The sequence below is a fragment of the Nerophis ophidion genome, linkage group LG16 (genome assembly GCF_033978795.1).
Source record: "Nerophis ophidion isolate RoL-2023_Sa linkage group LG16, RoL_Noph_v1.0, whole genome shotgun sequence".
Classification (NCBI taxonomy): Eukaryota; Metazoa; Chordata; class Actinopteri; order Syngnathiformes; family Syngnathidae; genus Nerophis; species Nerophis ophidion.
The window spans coordinates 51,113,205-51,140,063 of NC_084626.1; the positions used below are offsets into that span (position 1 = coordinate 51,113,205).

Below are 26,859 nucleotides of genomic sequence, written 5' to 3' on the forward strand. Positions count from 1 at the left end.
CTGTGTTGAGTTGTAACTTGTACTACTCACCTGTGTTGAGTTGTAACTTGTACTACTCACCTGTGTTGAGTTGTAACTTGTACTACTCACCTGTGTTGTGTTGTAACTTGTACTGCTCACCTGTGTTGTAACTTGTACTATTCACCTATCTTGTGTTGTAACTTGTACTACTCACCTGTGTTGTGCTGTAACTTGTACTACTGACAGATAGATATCTACATACATACATATTTTAGAGTTATTTATTTATATTCATAGTCATATTTTAAAACAGCTAGTGTTCTTCCATTTGTTCTCTTTGTGTTTGTCTGCAAGTAGACTGTGTGTTAACCTTGGAGCTTTAGGAATGTAGGGAGTAGAAAAACTCCTTCTACTTATCTCATCCTATGCCCAGCTGAGGAGGAGCAATAGGCTTGTCTATTTGTTCTGGAGGGTGGGGGGCGAGCAACGTAGTAAAAAAGACAGCGCTTCCGTAAGATGTTTAGATCAATTTGGGCAATGCGACTGAAAGGTTATATCTAGATTGGTCTCCCAAAGCTCTGGAATAAATAATCATGTATCACACTCATTGTCAGGGATTCATTTATAACCAGCTTATGTGTCATCGAACCAACCTGGGAGGGGACCGGCAGAAGACCGGGTCAAACGTAACACTACTCACCTGTGTTGTAACCTGTACTACTCACCTCTGTTGTAACCTGTACTACTCACCTGTGTTGTAACTTGTACTACTCACCTGTGTTGTAACTTGTACTACTCACCTGTGTTGTGTTGTAACTTGTACTACTCACCTGTGTTGTAACCTGTACTACTCACCTGTGTTGTGTTAGTGCACCTAGTCATCTCACATCACTGATAGTTTAGTCCTAATGACACATTGTGTCTAATGATGTTCCTGTTTGACTTTGAAGCAGAATAAAAGTACTTAAGCAAGGTGTGTGTTATTAATGCTCTTTATTGGAGGCTATTGTTTGGTTCTTTTTTATGTGGCCTACCAGCTCATTTTATGGGATTCACCACATTAGTTTGTTGCCTGTCACATTATTTTTATGTGGCCTGCCAGGTCATTTAATGTGATTTGCCACTTTATTTTGTTGCTGGCCACATTATTTATGTGGCCTACCTAGTCATTTTATGTGATTCTCCACATTATTTTGTTGCCTACCACATTATTTATGTGACCTATATCCTATGTGATTCTCCACTTTATTTTGTTGCCTACCACATTATTTATGTGACCTATATCTTATGCGATTCTCCACATTATTTTGTTGCCTACCACATTATTTATGTGACCTATATCTTATGTGATTCTCCACATTATTTTGTTGCCTACCACATTATTTATGTGACCTATATCTTATGTGATTCTCCACATTATTTTGTTGCCTGCCACATTATTTGCGTGGCCTACCAAGTAATTTTATGTGATTCTCCACATTATTTTGTTGCCTACCACATTATTTATGTGACCTATATCTTATGTGATTCTCCACATTATTTTGTTGCCTACCACATTATTTATGTGACCTATATCTTATGTGATTCCCCACATTATTTTGTTGCCTACCGCATTATTTATGTGACCTATATCTTATGCGATTCTCCACATTATTTTGTTGCCTACCACATTATTTATGTGACCTATATCTTATGTGATTCTCCACATTATTTTGTTGCCTACCACATTATTTATGTGACCTATATCTTATGTGATTCTCCACATTATTTTGTTGCCTGCCACATTATTTGCGTGGCCTACCAAGTAATTTTATGTGATTCGCCACATTATTTTGTTGCCTACCACATTATTTATGTGACCTATATCTTATGTGATTCTCCACATTATTTTGTTGCCTGCCACATTATTTGCGTGGCCTACCAAGTAATTTTATGTGATTCGCCACATTATTTTGTTGCCTACCACATTATTTATGTGACCTATATCTTATGTGATTCTCCACGTTATTTTGTTGCCTACCACATTATTTATGTGGCCTACCAAGTCATTTTATGTGATTCTCCACATTATTTTGTTGCCTACCACATTATTTATGTGACCTATATCCTATGTGATTCTCCACTTTATTTTGTTGCCTACCACATTATTTATGTGACCTATATCTTATGCGATTCTCCACATTATTTTGTTGCCTACCACATTATTTATGTGACCTATATCTTATGTGATTCTCCACATTATTTTGTTGCCTACCACATTATTTATGTGACCTATATCTTATGTGATTCTCCACATTATTTTGTTGCCTGCCACATTATTTGCGTGGCCTACCAAGTAATTTTATGTGATTCTCCACATTATTTTGTTGCCTACCACATTATTTATGTGACCTATATCTTATGTGATTCTCCACATTATTTTGTTGCCTACCACATTATTTATGTGACCTATATCTTATGTGATTCTCCACATTATTTTGTTGCCTACCGCATTATTTATGTGACCTATATCTTATGCGATTCTCCACATTATTTTGTTGCCTACCACATTATTTATGTGACCTATATCTTATGTGATTCTCCACATTATTTTGTTGCCTACCACATTATTTATGTGACCTATATCTTATGTGATTCTCCACATTATTTTGTTGCCTGCCACATTATTTGCGTGGCCTACCAAGTAATTTTATGTGATTCGCCACATTATTTTGTTGCCTACCACATTATTTATGTGACCTATATCTTATGTGATTCTCCACGTTATTTTGTTGCCTACCACATTATTTATGTGGCCTACCAAGTAATTTTATGTGATTCGCCACATTATTTTGTTGCCTACCACATTATTTATGTGGCCTACCAAGTCATTTTATGTGATTCGCCACATTATTTTGTTGCCTACCACATTATTTGCGTGGCCTACCAAGTCATTTTATGTGATTCGCCACATTATTTTGTTGCCTACCACATTATTTATGTGACCTATATCCTATGTGATTCGCCACATTATTTTGTTGCCTACCACATTATTTATGTGACCTATGTCTTCTGTGATTCTCCACATTATTTTGTTGCCGTCACATTATGCAAGTCATTTTATGTGATTTGCCACATTATTTTGTTGCCTGCCACATTTACATGGCCTACCAAGTCATCTTATGTGATTCCACACATTTTGTTGCCTGCCACATTATTTATGTGGCCTACCAAGTCATCTCATGTGATTCCACACATTTTGTTGCCTGCCACATTATTTATGTGGCCTGCCAAGGCATCTCATGGGATTCACCACATTATTTTGTTGCCTGCCAGGTCTTTCAATGTGATTGGTTGGCCACACTATTTTGTTGCCTGCCGATATATATTTTTCCGTGGCCTGCCAGGTCATTTTATGTGATTGGCCACACTATTTGGTTCCCTGCCAGTTTATTTTTTACATAACCTGCCAAGTGATTTTATGTGATTTGCCACATTATTTTATTGCCTGCCACATTATTTGCGTGGCCTACCAAGTCATCTTATGTGATTCCAAACACTATTTTGTCGCCTAACGCGATATTTTTTGTGGCCTGCCAGATCATTAGATGTGATTGGCCACACTATTTTGTTTCCTGCCACATTATTTTTACGTGGCCTGCCAAGTGATTTTATGTGATTCGCCAAATTATTTTGTTGCTTGCCACATTATTTTTACGTGGCCTGCCAAGTGATTTTTTGTGATTCGCCACATTATTTATGTGGCCTATCAGGTAATTTTATGTGATTCGCCACATTATATTGTTGCCTGCTAGGTCATTCAATGTGATTGGTTGGCCACACTATTTTGTCGCCTGCCGCGATATTTTGTGGCCTGCCAGATCATTTGATGTGATTGGCCACACTATTTTGTTTCCTGCCACATTATTTTTAAGTGGCCTGCCAAGTGATTTTATGTTATTCGTCACATTATTTTGTTGCCTGCCAGTTCATTCAATGTGATTGGTTGGCCACACTATTTTGTTGCCTGCTGTTATATTTTTATGTGGCCTGCCAGCTCATTTTATGTGATTGGCCACTCTATTTTGTTGCCCGCCACTTTATTTTTATTGGCCTGACAAGTGATTTTATGTGATTCGCCACATTTTGTTACCTTCCACATGCCACATTATTTATGTGGCCTACTAGGTCATTTTATGTGATTCACCACATTTTGTTACCTGCCACATGCCACATTATTTATGTGGCCTACAAGGTCATTTTATGTGATTCGCCACATTATTTTGTTGCCTGCCACATTATTCACATCCTCACATTGTTTATAATCATGGCCACGAGCTACAAAAGCAATTCAGACCAAGAAAGCAACGATTTCCCCATTAATTTGAGCAAAGATGAAAGATTTGTGGATGAGGAAAGTTAGAGTGAAGCACAAAAAAAAAAAAGAAAAGGCGAAGGCTCCAGGCGGCAGTGAAGTGAAGTGAATTATATTTATATAGCGCTTTTCTCTAGTGACTCAAAGCACTTTACATAGTGAAACCCAATATCTAAGTTACATTTAAACCAGTGTGGGTGGCACTGGGAGCAAGTGGGTAAAGTGTCTTGCCCAAGGACACAACGGCAGTGACAAGGATGGCGGAAGCGGGAGTCAAACCTGCAACCCTCAAGTTGCTGGCACGGCCGAATTACCAACCGAGCTATGCCGCCCGATATAGCAGTGGGAGCGATTCAGATGTATCTAGACACATTTACTAGGATAATTCTGGAAGATCCCTTATCTGCTTATTGTTCCAATAGTGTTTTAGTGAGATTGTAAAATCATACGTGAAAGTCGGATGGCTGCGGTGAACACCAGAGTCTCTCAGAGAAGCCAATGGAGGAGCCAAGAGTACCGCTGCCTTTTTGAGCTGCAGGAGGACGTCCCATAATCCCCTGAAGTCTCCGGTAAGAGCCGACTTGATATCAAAATTTTCCCATCCAAAAACGTGTTAGTTGATGTGAGAAACATGTTCGCTTGACCGCTCCGTGTTAAAGCTTCACAACAAACAAAGAAACACCGGCAGTGTTTCAGTAGCTAAAGGCAGCTGCAATCCACCGCTTTCCACCAACAGCATTCTTCTTTGATGTCTCCATTATTAATTGAACAAATTGCAAAAAATTCAGCAACACAGATGTCCTTTATTTATAAACGGCAACATTTACTAACAATGGAGAAATAATAACAATCAAAGTAAGTACAAAACAGCGCCAGGGTGTTGTAATCTCAATAAAAGTGTAAACTATTTGTATGGACTTGCCTCTTTTGTGACGTTAAATTCCTGTTATAAACCGTTATACGGTATATGCCTTAAGCTCTTATTTTGAAGGCGATAAGAGCGGAAGTGGTGACACGTTGTGGTGGAGCGGAGTTTTTTTTTTTTTTAAACAAACGAAATAAAAGTAGTCCTCGTGTAAAACTGAAGCCTTCCGTGTTTGTTATTTTGCGGTTTTATACAGTATAGACGACATATATAAACCCTCGGTTACAAAAGTAAATAAAAAAATGCAAAAATAAATTATATATATATATATATGTATATGTATATGTAACCTATTTTTATGGTGTTTCCTCTTTGTGACGTTAACTTCCTGTTATACAGTATATAGCTTGAGCTCTTATTTTGAAGGCAAACAGAACGGAAATGATGTCATGTTGGAGTGGAGCGGAGTTTCAAAAAGAGACGAAATATCGTGGTCCTCGTGTAAAACTAGAGCCTCCGTGTTTGTTATTTCATAGTGTGATACAGTATAAGTGACTTATAAAAACCCTCGGTTACATTCATTATGTTACCTTTTTTTATGGTTTTGCCTCTTAGTGATGTCAAGTTCCTGTTAAATGGTATATGCCTTGAGCTCTTATTTTGAAGGCGAAAAGAACAGAAACGATGTCATGTTGGAGTGGAGCGGAGTTTCAAAATAAGAGCTCAAGGCATATACTGTATAACATCACAAAGAGGCAAAAAAAATTGGTTACACACACACACACACACACACACACACACACACACACACACACATATATATAAACATAGTGCAAAGCCACACAAGTACAGTAAAAAATAAAAATAAAAATGTGGAACACAGCATCATAGTTTTCACAGGTTGTTAGCGGTAGAGAGTGTTTTAATGCAGAGTTGTAATTGTGTTTTAAAGGCAAAAAAAAAAAAAACAGGTAGCTTTGCCATTTCTGAATATAAAACTTCATGAGGTTGCAAAAGTCTAATTTGCTGGTTTGGAACTTAAAAGCCGGCTGGCGCTGAGCGATGACGTTTAAACCCCGCGACCCGGAAGTTGTGGTAAACATGCTGGCGCGGACGTGAAGAGCTGGCGGGAGTTTCTTTCAAAAGTGACGTTATTTGAACTAGTTTATGTCCAAAGTGACATTATTTGAATGAGTTTATGTCCAAAGTGAGGTTATTTTGAGAAAGAGAGGCAATGGAGGCCGACATGAGTGTCTGGATGCCTCAGAAGCGTTACTACAGACAGCGAGCACATTCTAACCCCATGGCGCACCACACCTTCCAATAGTGAGTTTTACTACCTTATTTTATTTATCTTCATTATTATTATATTTATTATTATCTTTATTTAATATTGAACGTGCCTCACATTATCTTTATTATAATTAACTTTATTTTTTGAAGGTGACTAACGCTTATCTTTATTTATTGAACATGCCTCACATTTATTTTATTTATTTATCTTTTTTTTTATTGAATATGCCTCACATTTATTAACTTTATTCATAATTATTCACTTTATTTGTTATTGAACATGCCTCACACTTATCTTTATTATTATTATTATTATCTTTATTTATTGAACATGCCTCACACTTGTTATCTTTATAATTATTATCTTTATTTATCATTAAACATGCCTTACATTTATTATCTTTACTTATTATTATCTTTATTATTGAACATGCCTCACACTTATTATCTTTATTCATTTATTATTGAACATGCCTCACACTTACTATCTTTATTTATTATTATTATCTTTATTGAACATGTCTCACATTTAGTATCTTTATTAATTATTATTATCTTTATTTATTGAACATGCCTCAAACATAATATCTTTATTTATTATTGAACATGCCTCACACTTATTATCTTTATTTATTATTATTATCTTTATTTATTGAACATGCCTCACACTTATTATCTTTATTTATTATTATTATCTTTATTTATTGAACATGCCTCAAACGTATTATCTTTATTTATTATTGAACATGTCTCACACTTATTATCTTTATTTATTATTATTATATTTATTTATTGAACATGCCTCACACTTATCTTTATTTATTATTATTATCTTTATTTATTGAACATGCCTCAAACTTATTATCTTTATTTATTATTGAGCATGCCTCACACTTATTGTCTTTATTTATTATTATTATCTTTATTTATTATTATTATCTTTATTTATTGAACATGCCTCAAACATATTATCTTTATTTATTATTGAACATGCCTCACACTTATTATCTTTATTTATTATTATTATATTTATTTATTGAACATGCCTCAAACTTATCTTTATTTATTATTGAACATGCCTCACACTTATTATCTTTATTTATTATTATTATCTTTATTTATTGAACATGCCTCGAACGTATTACCTTTATTTATTATTGAACATGCCTCACACTTATTATCTTTATTTATTATTATTATATTTATTCATTGAACATGCCTCAAACTTATCTTTATTTATTATTGAACATGCCTCACACTTATCTTTATTATTATTATTATCTTTATTTATTGAACATGCCTCACACTTATTATCTTTATTTCTTATTGAACATGCCTCACACTTATCTTTATTTATTATTATTATCTTTATTTATTGAACATGCCTCAAACTTATTATCTTTATTTATTATTGAACATGCCTCACACTTATTGTCTTTATTTATTATTATTATCTTTATTTATTGACCATGCCTCAAACTTATTATCTTTATTTATTATTGAACATGCCTCACACTTATTATCTTTATTTATTATTGAACATGCCTCACACTTATTATCTTTATTTATTATTATTATCTTTATTATTGAACATGCCTCACACTTATTATCTTTATTCATTTATTATTGAACATTCCTCACACTTATCATCTTTATTCATTTATTATTGAACATGCCTCACACTTATTATCTTTATTCATTTATTTATTGAACATGCCTCACACTTATTGTCTTTATTTATTATTATTATCTTTATTTATTGACCATGCCTCAAACTTATTATCTTTATTTATTATTGAACATGCCTCACACTTATCTTTATTTATTATTATTATCTTTATTTATTATTGAACATGCCTCACACTTATCTTTATTTATTATTATTATCTTTATTTATTATTGAACATGCCTCACACTTATTATCTTTATTTATTATTATTATCTTTATTTATTGAACATGCCTCAAACGTATTATCTTTATTTATTATTGAACATGCCTCACACTTATCTTTATTTATTATTATTATCTTTATTTATTGAACATGCCTCACACTTATTATCTTTATTTATTATTATTATATTTATTCCTTGAACATGCCTCAAACTTATCTTTATTTATTATTGAACATGCCTCACACTTATTATCTTTATTTATTATTATTATATTTATTTATTGAACATGCCTCAAACTTATCTTTATTTATTATTGAACATGCCTCACACTTATTGTCTTTATTTATTATTATTATCTTTATTTATTGAACATGCCTCAAACGTATTATCTTTATTTATTATTGAACATGCCTCCAACTTATTATCTTTATTTATTATTGAACATGCCTCACACTTATTATCTTTATTATTATTATCTTTATTTATTGAACATGCCTCAAACGTATTATCTTTATTTATTATTGAACATGCCTCACACTTATCTTTATTTATTATTATTATCTTTATTTATTGAACATGCCTCAAACGTATTATCTTTATTTATTATTGAACATGCCTCACACTTATCTTTATTTATTATTATTATCTTTATTTATTATTGAACATGCCTCACACTTATTGTCTTTATTTATTATTATTATCTTTATTTATTGAACATGCCTCAAACGTATTATCTTTATTTATTGACCATGCCTCACACTTATTCCCAGTCCCGTGAGTCCAGAAGAGATGGACTGGGCCACGCTGTATCCTCACTTCTTTCCCAGACCTGCTGGACCTGCTGAGGACAAATGCTCCCACGTTGAGTTTGCGGACATCGGCTGTGGATATGGCGGACTTTTAGGTACTTTTATCATTATTAACATGTCCACCTAGGGCTGGGCGATACTGCCTTTTTTTAATATCTGGATATTTTTAGGCCATGTCAGGATACAGCATATATATGTGGATATTTTGCCTTAGCCTTGAATGAACACTTGATGCATATAATGACAGCAGTATGATGATTCTATGTGTCTACATTCAAACATTCTTCTTCATACTGCATTCATATATGCTACTTTTAAACTTTCATGCAGAGAGGGAAACTACAACTAAAAGTGTATTTATTAAAGTTATTAAGCAGTGGCACAAACATTCATGTCATTTCCAAAACAGAAAGTGCAACCTATTAGTGCACTTTTGTGCATGATGTCACTAAGATGACATATCAAAACAACACTCAATTAAAGTGCACGTTTTGTACAGAATGCCTCTAAAATAGTTTAAAACGAATAAAGTGCACTTTTTGTACAGAACACCACTAAAATAGTTTAAAACAAATAAAGTGCACTTTTGTGCATGATGTCACTAAGATGACATTTCAAAACAACACTAAATTAAAGTGCACTTTTTGTAAATAGAATGGCTCTAAAATAGTTTAAAGCGAATAAAGTGCACTTTTTGTACAGAACGCCACTAAAATAGTTTAAAACAAATAAAGTGCACTTTTGTGCATGATGTCACTAAGATGACATATCAAAACAACACTAAATTAAAGTGCACTTTTTGTACAGAACGCCACTAAAATAGTTATAAACAAATAAAGTGCACTTTTTGTACAGAACGCCACTAAAATAGTTTAAAACAAATAAAGTGCACTTTTGTGCATGATGTCACTAAGATGACATATCAAAACAACACTAAATTAAAGTGCACTTTTTGTACAGAACGCCACTAAAATAGTTTAAAACAAATAAAGTGCACTTTTGTGCATGATGTCACTAAGATGACATATCAAAACAACACTCAATTAAAGTGCACTTTTTGTACAGAACGCCACTAAAATAGTTTAAAACAAATAAAGTGCACTTTTGTGCATGATGTCACTAAGATGACATATCAAAACAACACTAAATTAAAGTGCACTTTTTGTATAGAACGCCTCTAAAATAGTTCAATACAAGTAAAGTGCACTTTTGTGCATGATGTCACTAAGATGACATATCAAAACAACACTCAATTAAAGTGCACTTTTTGTACAGAACGCCACTAAAATAGTTTAAAACAAATAAAGTGCACTTTTTGTACAGAACGCCACTAAAATAGTTTAAAACAAATAAAGTGCACTTTTGTGCATGATGTCACTAAGATGACATATCAAAACAACACTAAATTAAAGTGCACTTTTTGTACAGAACGCCACTAAAATAGTTATAAACAAATAAAGTGCACTTTTGTGCATGATGTCACTAAGATGACATATCAAAACAACACTAAATTAAAGTGCACTTTTTGTATAGAACGCCTCTAAAATAGTTCAGTACAAGTAAAGTGCACTTTTGTGCATGATGTCACTAAGATGACATATCAAAACAACACTCAATTAAAGTGCACTTTTTGTACAGAACGCAACTAAAATAGTTAAAAACAAATAAAGTGCACTTTTGTGCAGGATTTCACTAAATGACATCTCAAAACAAAACTCAATTCCAACCCTTTTTGCCGCATACTTGACATATTACGGTTGTCTGTTCGACATCTTCCCGCTTGAGGCCAAACCACCGCCAGACGATGGACAAACCCGCGATATAGCGAGTATATTCCATATATCGGCCAGCCCTATGTCGACCTGTTGCTCTTTAGTCTTGTTTCTCACGTGTCTTCTCTCAGTGGAGCTATCTCCACTTTTCCCAGACAAGCTCATGCTGGGCATGGAGATCCGAGTGAAAGTGTCCGACTATGTCCGGGATCGGATCACAGCCTTGCGTCAGTCCTCGCCAGGAAGCTACCAGAACATCGCCTGCATCCGCAGCAACGCCATGAAGTATCTTCCCAACTTCTTCTTTAAAGGACAGGTAGGATTTTGTAGGGACGACTTCTAGTTCCCACCACTTGGGGCGGTTTAGCTCGGTTGGTAGAGTGGCCGTGCCAGCAACTTGAGGGTTGCAGGTTCGATTCCCGCTTCCGCCATCCTAGTCAATGCCGTTGTGTCCTTGAGCAAGACACTTTACCCACCTGCTCCCAGTGCCACCCACACTGGTTTAAATGTAACTTGGATATTGGGTTTCACTATGTAAAGCGCTTTGAGTCACTAGAGAAAAGCGCTATATAAATATAATTCACTTCACACTTCACTAGTTGTAGAGCGCGGGTGTCACGGCCTGGAAATAAGGAATAATTCAAGTTCAAGTACACTAAAGTATTCACACACACTTTAGGTGTGGGAAATGACTCTCTGCATTTGATCAATCAATCAATCAATGTTTATTTATATAGCCCCAAATCACAAATGTCTCAAAGGGCTGCACAAATCATTACGACTACAACATCCTCGGAAGAACCCACAAAAGGGCAAGGAAAACTCACACCCAGTGGGCAGGGAGAATTCACATCCAGTGGGACGCCAGTGACAATGCTGACTATGAGAAACCTTGGAGAGGACCTCAGATGTGGGCAACCCCCCCCCCCTCTAGGGGACCGAAAGCAATGGATGTCGAGCGGGTCTAACATGATACTGTGAAAGTTCAATCCATAGTGGCTCCAAGACAGCAGCGAGAGTTCAGTTCAAAGCGGATCCAAGACAGCAGCGAGAGTCCAGTCCACAGGAAACCATCCCAAGCGGAGGCGGATCAGCATCCATCACCCTTGTTCCACACCCTGGGAGGTGAGGGGAGCAGTGAGCAGCAGCGGTGGCCACACTCAGGAATCATTCTGGCGATTTAACCCCCAATTCCATCCCTTGATGCTGAGTGTCAAGCAGGGAGGCAATGGGTCACATTTTTATAGTCTTTGGTATGACTCGGGGTTTGAACTCGCAACCTACCCATCTCAGGGCGGACACTCTAACCCATGGGTGTCAAACTCTGGCCCATGTAATTTATTTTGGCCCTTGAGACAATATTAAATTAACATTAGAGCTGGCCCGCTGGTATTATTCACCGCTAATTCTAATACTTGCCTACCCTCACGATTTTCCCAGGAGACTCCCGAATTTCAGTGCCCCACCCCCGAAAATCTACCGGGGCAACCCATCCATCCATCTTCTTCCGCTTATCCGAGGTCGGGTCGCGGGGGCAACAACCTAAGCAGGGAAACCCAGACTTCCCTCTCCCCAGCCACTTCGTCTAGCTCTTCTCGGGGGATCCCGAGGCGTTCCCAGGCCAGCCGGGAGACATAGTCTTCCCAACGTGTCCTGGGTCTTCCCCGTGGCCTCCTACCGGTTGGACGTGCCCTAAACACCTCCCTAGGGAGGCGTTCGGGTGGCATCCTGACCAGATGCCCGAACCACCTCATCTGGCTCCTCTCCATGTGGAGGAGCAGCGGCTTTACTTTGAGTTCCTCCCGGATGGCAGAGCTTCTCACCCTATCTCTAAGGGAGAGCCCAGCTCATTTGGGCCGCTTGTACCCGTGATCTTATCCTTTCGGTCATGACCCAAAGCTCACGACCATAGGTGAGGATGGGAACGTAGATCGACCGGTAAATTGAGAGCTTTGCCTTCCAGCTCAGCTCCTTCTTCACCACAACGGATCGGTACAACGTCTGCATTACTGAAGACGTCGCACCGATCCGCCTGTTGATCTCACCATCCACTCTTCCCTCACTCGTGAACAAGACTCCTAGGTACTTGAACTCCTCCACTTAGGGCAGGGTCTCCTCCCCAACCCGGAGATGGCATTCCACCCTTTTCCGGGCGAGAACCATGGACTCGGACTTGGAGGTGCTGATTCTCATTCCGGTCGCTTCACACTCGGCTGCGAACCGATCCAGTGAGAGCTGAAGATCCCGGTCAGATGAAGCCATCAGGACCACATCATCTGCAAAAAGCAGAGACCTAATCCTGCGGTCACCAAACCGGAACCCCTCAACGCCTTGACTGCGCCTAGAAATTCTGTCCATAAAAGTTATGAACAGAATGGGTGACAAAGGACAGCCTTGGCGGAGTCCAACCCTCACTGGAAATGTGTTCGACTTACCACCGGCCATGTGGACCAAGCTCTGACACTGATCATACAGGGAGTGGACCGCCACAATCAGAAAGTCCGTTACTCCATACTCTCTGAACACTCCCCACAGGACTTCCCGAGGGACACGGTCCAATGCCTTCTCCAGGTCCACAAAGCACATGTAGACTGGTTGGGCAAACTCCCATGCACCCTCAAGAACCCTGCCCAGAGTATAGAACTGGTCCACAGTTCCACGACCGGGACGAAAACCACACTGTTCCTCCTGAATCCAAGGTTCGACTATCCGGCGTAGCCTCCTCTCCAGTACACCTGAATAAACCTTACCGGGGCAACCATTCTCCCGAATTTCTCCCGATTTCTACTCGGACAACAATATCGGCGGCGTGCCTTAAAGGTACTACTTTTAGCGTCCTCTACAACCTGTTGTCATGTCCGCTTTTCCGCCATAAAATCAGCGTGCCGGCCCAGTCACGTAATATATGCGTATTCTACACACACAAGTGAATGCAAGGCATACTTGGTCAACAGTCATACAGGTCACACTGAGGGTGGCCTTATAAATGTCATGCCTGCTAATCTCGTTTTATGTTTGATCCTGTTTTGTTTTTGGACTCTTGCTTCATGTTTTGCATTTCCTGGTTTTGTTTGTTTCCATGCCAACCCATTGATTTTCACCTTGCCATCCTAGTCACGCCCCGTCCCTGTTTCTCATTCCCACTGCTACTATTTAAGGATTTGACTTTCTGTCCATCAGTCTGGGATTTTTGCATGTGCTTGCCTTCACGATTACCTGCTGCGCACCCTGCTATCCATTCCCCTTGTTTCGGTCACACTAAGTGTTTTTGTTTTAGTTGTTCATAGTTCTGCCACAGTGCAAGTTTAAGTTTATAGTTTATCGTCTTTCATGCCATCGAGCAGGTGTTTTGTTTTCCTGTTTGTATTTTTGTAGCCAAGTTTTGTACCTTTTTGTGAGCGCCCTTAGTTCGTTTATTTTTGTATTTAGTGGTCAAACAAACAACCACTCTCGTCTGCATCGAAGAAGGAAAAATAACCACAGTCCAGGCCTGACTATAAACAACTTTAACACTGTTACAAATATGCACCACACTGTGAACCCACACCAAACAAGAATGACAAACACATTTCGGGAGAACATCCGCACTGTAGGGCTTCACGGTGGCAGAGGGGATAGTGCGTCTGCCTCACAATACGAAGGTCCTGCAGTCCTGGGTTCAAATCCAGGCTCGGGATCTTTCTGTGTGGAGTTTGCATGTTCTCCCCGTGAATGCGTGGGTTCCCTCCGGGTACTCCGGCTTCCTCCCACTTCCAAAGACATGCACCTGGGGATAGGTTGATTGGCAACACTAAATTGGCCCTAGTGTGTGAATGTTGTCTGTCTATCTGTGTTGGCCCTGCGATGAGGTGGCGACTTGTCCAGGGTGTACCCCGCCTTCCGCCCGATTGTAGCTGAGATAGGCGCCAGCGCCCCCCGCGGCCCCAAAAGGGAATAAGCGGTAGAAAATGGATGGATGGATGGACAGCCTTATTCCAAAATAGGGAAAAACATATTTTGTCCTCAAAATTCTACACACAATACCCTATAATGACAATGTGAGAGGTTTTTTGTTTTAAATGTAACTAATCTTTTTAAGGGCTTCACGGTGGCAGAGGGGTTAGTGCGTCTGCCTCACAATACGAAGTTCCTGCAATCCTGGGTTCAAATCCAGGCTCGGGATCTTCCTGTGTGGAGTTTGCATGTTCTCCCCGTGAATGCGTGGGTTCCCTCCAGGTACTCCGGCTTCCTCCCACTTCCAAAGACATGCACCTGGGGATAGGTTGATTGGCAACACTAAATGGTCCCTAGTGTGTGAATGTGAGTGTGAATGTTGTCTGTCTATCTGTGTTGGCCCTGCAATGAGGTGGCGACTTGTCCAGGGTGTACCCCGCCTTCCGCCCGATTGTAGCTGAGATAGGCGCCAGCGCTCCCCGCGACCCCAAAAGGGAATAAGCGGTAGAAAATGGATGGATGGATGGACAGCCTTATTCCAAAATAGGGAAAAACATATTTTGTCCTCAAAATTCTACACACAATACCCTATAATGACAATGTGAGAGGTTTTTTGTTTTAAATGTAACTAATCTTTTTAAGGGCTTCACGGTGGCAGAGGGGTTAGTGCGTCTGCCTCACAATACGAAGTTCCTGCAATCCTGGGTTCAAATCCAGGCTCGGGATCTTTCTGTGTGGAGTTTGCATGTTCTCCCCGTGAATGCGTGGGTTCCCTCCAGGTACTCCGGCTTCCTCCCACTTCCAAAGACATGCACCTGGGGATAGGTTGATTGGCAACACTAAATGGTCCCTAGTGTGTGAATGTTGTCTGTCTATCTGTGTTGGCCCTGCGATGAGGTGGCGACTTGTCCAGGGTGTACCCCGCCTTCCGCCCGATTGTAGCTGAGATAGGCGCCAGCGCCCCCCGCGGCCCCAAAAGGGAATAAGCGGTAGAAAATGGATGGATGGATGGACAGCCTTATTCCAAAATAGGGAAAAACATATTTTGTCCTCAAAATTCTACACACAATACCCTATAATGACAATGTGAGAGGTTTTTTGTTTTAAATGTAACTAATCTTTTTAAGGGCTTCACGGTGGCAGAGGGGTTAGTGCGTCTGCCTCACAATACGAAGTTCCTGCAATCCTGGGTTCAAATCCAGGCTCGGGATCTTCCTGTGTGGAGTTTGCATGTTCTCCCCGTGAATGCGTGGGTTCCCTCCAGGTACTCCGGCTTCCTCCCACTTCCAAAGACATGCACCTGGGGATAGGTTGATTGGCAACACTAAATGGTCCCTAGTGTGTGAATGTGAGTGTGAATGTTGTCTGTCTATCTGTGTTGGCCCTGCAATGAGGTGGCGACTTGTCCAGGGTGTACCCCGCCTTCCGCCCGATTGTAGCTGAGATAGGCGCCAGCGCTCCCCGCGACCCCAAAAGGGAATAAGCGGTAGAAAATGGATGGATGGATGGACAGCCTTATTCCAAAATAGGGAAAAACATATTTTGTCCTCAAAATTCTACACACAATACCCTATAATGACAATGTGAGAGGTTTTTTGTTTTAAATGTAACTAATCTTTTTAAGGGCTTCACGGTGGCAGAGGGGTTAGTGCGTCTGCCTCACAATACGAAGTTCCTGCAATCCTGGGTTCAAATCCAGGCTCGGGATCTTTCTGTGTGGAGTTTGCATGTTCTCCCCGTGAATGCGTGGGTTCCCTCCAGGTACTCCGGCTTCCTCCCACTTCCAAAGACATGCACCTGGGGATAGGTTGATTGGCAACACTAAATGGTCCCTAGTGTGTGAATGTGAGTGTGAATGTTGTCTGTCTATCTGTGTTGGCCCTGCAATGAGGTGGCGACTTGTCCAGGGTGTACCCCGCCTTCCGCCCGATTGTAGCTGAGATAGGCGCCAGCGCTCCCCGCGACCCCAAAAGGGAATAAGCGGTAGAAAATGGATGGATGGATGGACAGCCTTATTCCAAAATAGGGAAAAACATATTTTGTCCTCAAAATTCTACACACAATACCCTATAATGACAATGTGAGAGGTTTTTTGTTTTAAATGTAACTAATCTTTTTAAGGGCTTCACGGTGGAAGAGGGGTTAGTGCGTCTGCCTCACAATACGAAGTTCCTGCAGTCCTGGGTTCAAATCCAGTCTCGGGATCTTTCTGTGTGGAGTTTGCATGTTCTCCCCGTGAATGCGTGGGTTCCCTCCGGGTACTCCGGCTTCCTCCCACTTCCAAAGACATGCACCTGGGGATAGGTTGATTGGCAACACTAAATTGGCCCTAGTGTGTGAATGTTGTCTGTCTATCTGTGTTGGCCCTGCGATGAGCTGGCGACTTGTCCAGGGTGTACCCCGCCTTCCGCCCGATTGTAGCTGAGATAGGCGCCACCGCCCCCCGCGACCCCAAAAGGGAATAAGCGGTAGGAAATGGATCGATGGATCCGCACTGTAACACAAATCAACACAACAAAACAAATACCCAGAACCCCTTGCAGCACTACAATATACACCCCCGCTACCAACAAAACTTGATTTTGCATGTCACTATAAAGTTATATAAGCCTTGCTTGTTCAATATTCAATGCAAAACTTGTTTGGGTCTCTATTGAAAGGTTAATTTGTTCAACTTTGGCCCACGGCTTTGTTCAGTTTTAATTTTGGCCCACTCTGTATTTGAGTTTGACACCCCTGCTCTAACCACCGCTGCTGCTCACTGCTCCCCTCACCTCCCAGGGGGTGATCAAGAGTGATGATTCAAATGCAGAGGATAATTTCTCCACACCTCTTTAACTTAGAGTGGGGGGGGAAAGAGTTACAAGTTTGTCTCCAATATTTTGCGATACAAACGTTACTATTTCATCTCGCAGATGATTTCTGTGCCGCCATTTCTGACGATCACATTCTACACCACAGTCACTCTGTTATTTGTTTTAAAATTAGACTTTGAGGTTTGCACAACAGGCTGCTGGAGTTGGCGCACACACACACACACACACACACACACACACACACACACTGGTTATCATTTGGAATGGGGACCGAGTTTTTGATCAGGACTAGTGGGGGCCACCCTTTCTACAGGTTGTGGAGGCATAAGAAAAAAATTGGTGAAAAGGCCCAGTTGGTGACAACAAATGTGTCATTAAATTCCAAGTTAATGAGTATTTGCCTAAAAAAAAGAAGTTTCTCAGCGTGAACATGAAATATCTTGTCTTTGCAGTCTATTCAATTGAATATAAGTTGAAAAGGATTTGCAAATCATTGTATTCTCTTTTTATTTACCGTTTACAAAACCCGTTTCCATATGAGTTGGGAAATTGTGTTAGATGTAAATATAAACAGAATACAATGATTTGCAAATCCTTTTCAAGCCATATTCAGTTGAATATGCTACAAAGACAACATATTTGATGTTCAAACTCATAAACTTTTTTTTGTTGCAAATAATCATAAACTTTAGAATTTGATGCCAGCAACACGTGACAAATAAGTTGGGAAAGGTGGCAATAAATACTGATAAAGTTGAGGAATGCTCATCAAACGCTTATTTGGAACATCCCACAGGTGTGCAGGCTAATTGGGAACAGGTGGGTGCCATGATTGGCTATAAAAACAGCTTCCCAAAAAATGCTCAGTCTTTCACAAGAAAGGATGGGGCGAGGTACACCCCTTTGTCCACAACTGTGTGAGCAAATAGTCAAACAGTTTAAGAACAACATTTCTCAAATTGCAATTGCAAGAAATTTAGGGATTTCAACATCTACGCTCCATAATATCATCAAAAGTTTCGGAGAATCTGGAGAAATCACTCCACGTAAGCAGCATGGCCGGAAACCAACATTGAATGACCGTGACCTTCGATCCCTCAGACGGCACTGTATCAAAAACCAACATCCATCTCTAAAGGATATCACCACATGGGCTCAGGAACACTTCAGAAAACCACTGTCACTAAATACAGTTGGTCGCTACATCTGTAAGTGCAAGTTAAAGCTCTACTATGCAAAGCCAAAGCCATTTATCAACAACATCCAGAAACGTCACCGGCTTCTCTGTGCCCGAGCTCTTCTAAGATGGACTGATGCAAAGTGGAAAAGTGTTCTGTGGTCTGACGAGTCCACATTTCAAATTTTTGGGGAAATATTCGACATGGTGTCCTCCGGACCACAGGGGAAGCGAACCATTCAGTTTGTTATTGATGCAAAGTTCAAAAGCCAGCATGTGTGATGGTATGGGGGTGCATTAGTGCCCAAGGCATGGGTAACTTACACATCTGTGAAGGCACCATTAATGCTGAAAGGTACATACAGGTTTTGGAACAACATATGTTGCCATCTAAGCGCCATCTTTTTCATAGACGCCCCTGCTTATTTCAGCAAGACAATGCCAAGCGGCGACGGCGATGACCAAGAAGAACGCGGAGTTGGAATATCATTACAACACTTTATGTACATATTTATATACATAGTTATATAATATTTACAAATTTATATAATATGTAACTACAAGCTCCATTCACGGACAGAGTCCCATTGATTTTATGAGCGGTCGAGCGAGTCAAAAGCCGAAAAAAAAATGTATATATATATATTTAAAAAAATATATATATTTTTAAATTTGTGGCGGCCGTAATTCTTTCGTGGCGGGCCGCCACAAATAAATAAATGTGTGGGAAACCCTGCAGTGGTTTTCTGAAGTGATCCTTAGCCCATGTGGTGATATCCTTTTGAGATTGATGTCGGTTTTTGATACAATTCCGTCTGAGGGATGGAAGGTCACGGTCATTCAATGTTGTTTTCCGGCCATGCCGCTTACGTGGAGTGATTTCTCCAGATTGTCTGAACCTTTTGATGATATTATGGAGCGTAGATGTTGAAATCCCTCAATTTCTGGAATGTACAGACTCAACACCGGCTCAAACACTTGGCGGGGAAACAAATCACTCAAACACAGTCAGAGTGGACTCGGTCGGAACGTTTCTGGGCAATGTTGTCATTTTAGTCGCCAACAAAGCAAGTACTTAGTCCTACAAACCCCGTTTCCATATGAGTTGGGAAATTGTGTTAGATGTAAATATAAACAGAATACAATGATTTGCAAATCCTTTTCAACCCATATTCAGTTGAATATGCTACAAAGACAACATATTTGATGTTCAAACTCATAAACTTTATTTTTCTTTGCAAATATTAACTTAGAATTTCATGGCTGCAACATGTGCTAAAGTAGTTGGGAAAGGGCATGTTCACCACTGTGTTACATCACCTTTTCTTTTAACAACACTCAATAAACGTTTGGGAACTGAGGAAACTAATTGTTGAAGCTTTGAAAGTGGAATTCTTTCCCATTCTTGTTTTATGTAGAGCTTCAGTCCTTCAACAGTCCGGGGTCTCCACTGTCGTATTTTACGCTTCATAATGCGCCACACGTTTTCGATGGGAGACAGGTCTGGACTGCAGGCGGGCCAGGAAAGTACCCGCACTCTTTTTTTTTACGAAGCCACGCTGTTGTAACACATGCTGAATGTGGCTTGGCATTGTCTTGCTGAAATAAGCAGGGGCGTCCATGAAAAAGACGGCGCTTAAATGGCAGCATATGTTGTTCCAAAAGCTGTATGTACCTTTCAGCATTAATGGTGCCTTCCCAGATGTGTAAGTTACCCATGCCTTGGGCACTAATGCACCCCCATACCATCACACATGCTGGCTTTTGAACTTTGCGTCAATAACAGTCTGGATGGTTCGCTCCGGATGACACGATGTCGAATATTTCCAAAAACAATTTGAACACTTTTCCTCTTTGCATCAGTCCATCTTAGATGATGTCGGGCCCAGAGAAGCCGGCAGCTTTTCTGGATGTTGTTGATAAATACCTTTTGCTTTGCATAGTACAGCTTTAACTTGCACTTACAGATGTAGCGACCAACTGTATTTAGAGACAGTGGTTTTTTGAAGTGTTCCTGAGCCCATGTGGTGATATCCTTGAGAGATTGATGTAGGTTTTTGATACAGTGCCGTCTGAGGGATGGAAGGTCACGGTCATTCAATGTTGGTTTCCGGCCATGCCGCTTACGTGGAGTGATTTCTCCAGATTCTCTGAACCTTTTGATGATATTATGGAGCGTAGATGTTGAAATCCCTAAATTTCTTGCAATTGCACTTTGAGAAAGGTTGTTCTTAAACTGTTTGACTATTTGCTCACACAGTTGTGGACAAAGGGGTGTACCTCGCCCCATCCTTTCTTGTGAAAGACTGAGCATTTCATGGAAGCTGCTTTTATACCCAATCATGGGACCCACCTGTTCCCAATTAGCCTGCACACCTGTGGGATGTTCCAAATAAGTGTTTGATGAGCATCCATCAACTTTATCAGTATTTATTGCCACCTTTCCCAACTTCTTTGTCACGTGTTGCTGGCATCAAATTTTAAACTTAATGATTATTTCCATCCATCCATCCATCCATTTTCTACGGCTTATTCCCTTTAGGGTTGCGGGGGGTGCTGGTGCCTATCCCAGCTAGAATCGGGCGCAGGTTTATGATTATTTGCAAAAAACAAAAAAAGTTTATGAGTTTGAACATCAAATATGTTGTCTTTGTAGCATATTCAACTGAATATGGGTTGGAAAAGATTTGCAAATCATTGTATTCTGTTTATATTTACATCAAACTCATATGGAAACAGGGTTTGTGTATATATATACATATATATATATATATATATATATATATATATATATATATATATTTTCCAAAATAAAAAAAAGAACCAATGGCCTAAAATATACACATTAATGTACCAAAGACAAACGATAAGTGACGAAAAGTGCCATCCATCCACCTTCTACCGCCTGTCCCATAATCAATAAAATAGTCAACAATCAATAAAAGCAGTCCTGACATTATATACGATCTAGAATAATCTCTTTCCCCAAGACTTGTCCTCTCATAAAAAAAAAGCGATATTGACTGCTAATAACACAAGTTAGGTTTTGGATTGATGTATAATAACATTTCAGCAAATTACAGGACAACGTCATACCGACACCGCCCTGGCCGCGTCTCCACCGCCACAAATAGAGTGGCAATCCGTGGGAAACACTCAGCAGTCTATTTATAATGTCAGACTTTCCCCGTGATGTCATTGAATGTGGCGCGCCGCCACCGCGTTTTTATTACCGCCACACCTTGAAAGTAAGGGCTTTTTCACACAAAATCCGATGTTATTTTTAACTTTTATTACCAATCGTATGATAATAAAAGGCACACACACAACACGTCCTCATTCCTTATTCTCCACCAATCACCTTTCAGGCACGGATGGTGTGTTTACAAACATGGGAAAACCTGACATCACATCCTAACTACATGAACATAAAACATTAACATCTGCAGGTCGTTACGGTATGAATTTATTTATATATATAGGCGCCAGCGCCCCCCGCGACCCCGAAAGGGAATAAGCGGTAGAAAATGGATGGATATATATATATATATGTATATATATATATGTATATATTTATATATATATGTATATATATATATGTATATATATATATATATTTATATATATATGTATATATATATATGTATATATATATATATGTATATATATATGTATATATATGTGTATATATATATATATATGTGTGTATATATATATATATATATGTGTGTATATATATATATATATATATATATGTATATATATATATATATATGTATGTATATATGTGTATGTATATATATATATATATATATGTATATATATATATATATATATGTGTATGTATATATATATATGTGTATGTATATATATATATGTGTATGTATATATATATATATGTATATATATATATATATATATATATATATATATATATATATATATATATATATATATGTCTTGATTGGATTATCCAGAGAATAGTGCTCAATACCGTGGTAGAGCGCAATATGTAGGTGTGGGAAAAATCACAAGACTACTTCGTCTCTACAGAACTGTTTCATGAGGGGTTCCCTCAATCATCAGGAGATTTTTTTCTCCTGATGATTGAGGGAACCCCTCATGAAACAGTTCTGTAGAGACGAAGTAGTCTTGTGATTTTTCCCACACCTACATATATATATATATATATATATATATATAGCCTATTATTTGCGCACTATTGACAAGTGTTGAGTTGTAAACAAAACACACATTATTGTCGAGAGCGTTGTCAGCATGTCTGTGATGTTGGTGTGATTTTTATATATATCCTCTTAAGGCCCAAGCTGTTTGTTTACATGCTTTTTTTTTATTTATTTGTCTTTGCCATTTGGGCTTATTGGACCCTGTTTAGAATAAAAACCAAGAATCATCTTTTGATATGATATACTTAGTCCGTAAGTACACAAACGTGTACTTCATGTTTAGTGACATGCTAATTCGTATTTTTACACTTTCCCCCAAATTCCGTTGTATGTTATACTCTTCTGACACCACCAGATGGCAGTATCAGTGTCCACATAAGTGGCCATAAGACCCCAAATCAGTACACAATTTTGGAAATAAGAGCTAAAAGGTGTTGTACACGCATGTGGCCACTAAGCTTTTAGAGGTTTTAACATGTGGATATGGTGGACTTTTAGGTACTTTTATCATCATTAACATTTTATCATTATTAACATGTGGATATGGTGGATTTTTGTTACTTTTATCATTATTAACATGTGGATATGGTGGATTTTTGTTACTTTTATCATTATTAACATGTGGATATGGTAGACTTTTTGTTACTTTTATCATTATTAACATGTGGATATGGTGGACATTTAGGTACTTTTATCATTATTAACATGTGGATATGGTGGACATTTAGGTACTTTTATCATCATTAACATGTTATCATCATATCAGGGCCATTTAATGAGGACTAGACATGAACTCATTACGTACGGCCCCTTTAAAAAAACATTTTTTGAGGCCTTTAAAAAAAAAAAAAAAAAAATCGTATCATCATCGCGAATTATGCAAATTACTCTGACGTCATTGTGACCACGCCCATGACCACCGGGGGTACCTTGGCCGTTTAGGGCAAAACCCTGAATTTTTTTTTATTATAACCATGCGCCCAAATGTAATGACATCATTAGTTTCTATTCCAGTGACACTGTGGGGGCCAGTCGACAGTCTAGGGGCCAGTAGACTCTCTAGGGGCCAATAGACACTCTGGGGGCCAATAGACTCTCTACGGAAACAGTAAACGCTGTGGGGGCCAGTAGACACCGTGGGGCCCAGTAGACACTCTGGGGGCCAGTGGACTCTCTAGGGAAACAGTAGAGGCTGTGGGGGCCAGTAGACAGTCTAGGGGCCATTAGAGACTCTGGGGGGGCAGTAGACACTGTAGGGGCCAGTAGACACTGTGGGGGCCAGTAGACAGTCTAGGGGCCATTAGAGACTCGGGGGGGCCAGTAGACACTCTGGTGGCCAGTAGACACCGTGGGGCCCAGTAGACACTCTGGGGGCCAGTAGACAGTCTAGGGGCCATTAGAGACTCGGGGGGGCCAGTAGACACTCTGGTGGCCAGTAGACACCGTGGGGGCCAGTAGACAGTCTAGGGTTCATTAGAGACTCGGGGGGGCCAGTAGACACTCTGGTGGCCAGTAGACACCGTGGGGCCCAGTAGACACCGTGGGGCCCAGTAGACACTGTGGGGGCCAGTAGACAGTCTAGGGGCCATTAGATACTCGGGGGGGCCAGTAGACACTCTGGTGGCCAGTAGACACCGTGGGGCCCAGTAGACACTCTGGGGGCCAGTAGACTCTAGGGAAACAGTAGATGCTGTGGGGGCCAGTAGACACTCTGGGGGGCAGTAGAACTGTGAGGGCCAGTTGACACTCTAGGGGAACGGTAGACACTGTGAGGGCCAGTAGACAGTCTAGGGGCCATTAGAGACTCGGGGGGGGCAGTAGACACTCTGGTGGCCAGTAGACACCGTGGGGCCCAGTAGACACTCTGGGGGCCAGTAGACTCTAGGGAAACAGTAGATGCTGTGGGGGCCAGTAGACAGTCTAGGGGCCAGTAGACACTCTGGGGGGGCAGTAGACACTGTGAGGGCCTGTTGACTCTCTAGGGGAACGGTAGACACTGTGAGGGCCAGTAGACAGTCTAGGGGCCATTAGAGACTCGGGGGGGGCGGGGGGGGGGGGGGGGGGGGCAGTAGACACTCCGGTGGCCAGTAGACACCGTGGGGCCCAGTAGACACTCTGGGGGCCAGTAGACTCTAGGGAAACAGTAGATGCTGTGGGGGCCAGTAGACAGTCTAGGGGCCAGTAGACACTCTGAGGGGCAGTAGACACTGTGAGGGCCAGTTGACTCTCTAGGGGAACGGTAGACACTGTGAGGGCCAGTAGACAGTCTAGGGGCCATTAGACACTCTGGGGGGGGGGGGGGGCAGTAGACACTCCGGTGGCCAGTAGACACCGTGGGGCCCAGTAGACACTCTGGGGGCCAGTAGACTCTAGGGAAACAGTAGATGCTGTGGGGGCCAGTAGACAGTCTAGGGGCCAGTAGACACTCTGAGGGGCAGTAGACACTGTGAGGGCCAGTTGACTCTCTAGGGGAACGGTAGACACTGTGAGGGCCAGTAGACAGTCTAGGGGCCATTAGACACTCTGGGGGGGGGGGGGGGGCAGTAGACACTATAGGGGCCAGTAAACACCGTGGGGCCCAGTAGACTCTCTAGGGAAACACTAGATGCTGTGGGGGCCAGTAGACACTATAGGGGCCAGTAGACACTGTGGGGGCCAGTAGACACAGTGGGGGCCAGTAGACAGTCTAGGGGCCATTAGACACAGTGGGGGCCAGTAGACACATGTTGGCATGGCCATAAAGCACGTTGACTAGTGAGGGGGGCCACATGTGATCCAACATGTGTTGATGAAATGTTATTTAGTGTCACTGCTGGAGCGGGGTGGTGGTGGTGGGGGTGGGGGGGTTGTCCTATAACAACAACTATTTAGCCCCCCCACCCCAACCCCCCCTGCCCTGAGTAAGAGTTTCTTTCCCAAAGCCTGCAATTTGTCTAATAAGCTTACATGAAGGCTGACAGCGTGCTGGCACTGCCAAGCTAATAAGAGCACAACCTTCCTTAGGTTTACCATATGGACTGCATTAGGGATTGCAGGGGGGGGGGAAATCCAGGATTTCACAACAATGGAGGAATTGAGGAGTGGGGGATGTGGGGGAGGGCATCAGCTGAGTATGGAGCACTTTTTATCCCTCATTAGCGGCAGTAATCCATGACTTGTTGGAGAGCATGGATGACACAGTGGATTCATTGTCACGCTCCTATTCCTCACTCCGATTAAATCCTCACCTCAAATGGCTTCAGTCGCCCCAAACACAAAAAGTCTGTGTACGTTTTTCAAACTACAACCACACAATTAAACGTATTGTTCAGCCATACATCCATTTTCTACCGCTTATTCCCTTTGGGGTTGCGGGGGGGGGGGGGGGGGGGGCTGGAGCCTAACCATCCATCCATCCATTTTCTACCGCTTATTCCCTTTGGGGTTGCGGGGGGGCGCTGGAGCCTATCCATCCATCCATCCATTTTCTACCACTTATTCCCTTTGGGGTCGCGGGGGGCGCTGGTGCCTATCTCAGCTACAATCGGGCGGAAGGCGGGGTACACCCTGCACAAGTCGCCCCATCATCGCAGTAGTAATTATATATATATATATATTTATATTTATATGTATACTTTACTTTGTCTATAGTAGTTATATATACATGTTTAATTTTTGGATAGTAATTATGTATACATGTTTACTTTACTTTGTCTATAGTGAACAAACACATTTCGGGAGAACATCCGCACTGTAACACAACATAAACACAACAGAACAAATACCCAGAACCCCTTGCAGCACCAACTCTTCCGGGATG

General features: G+C 40.7%; 1 protein-coding gene across 4 annotated transcripts in view; it reads left to right on the forward strand.

Moving 5' to 3' along the window:
• The first annotated feature begins 6,230 nt into the window (after positions 1 to 6,230).
• Positions 6,231 to 26,859, forward strand: part of mettl1 (methyltransferase 1, tRNA methylguanosine) — a 52,832-nt gene continuing 32,203 nt past the window's right edge. For 3 of the 4 annotated variants that reach the window (XM_061875454.1, XM_061875453.1, XM_061875455.1), the window contains exons 1-3: positions 6,231 to 6,506; positions 9,137 to 9,270; positions 11,079 to 11,263. In XM_061875454.1, coding sequence (XP_061731438.1) covers positions 6,415 to 6,506; positions 9,137 to 9,270; positions 11,079 to 11,263 — 411 coding nt within the window. In that variant the 5' untranslated portion in view covers positions 6,231 to 6,414. The remainder of the gene's footprint in view (positions 6,507 to 9,136; positions 9,271 to 11,078; positions 11,264 to 26,859) is intronic. The other variant, XM_061875452.1, reaches the window with a different exon arrangement.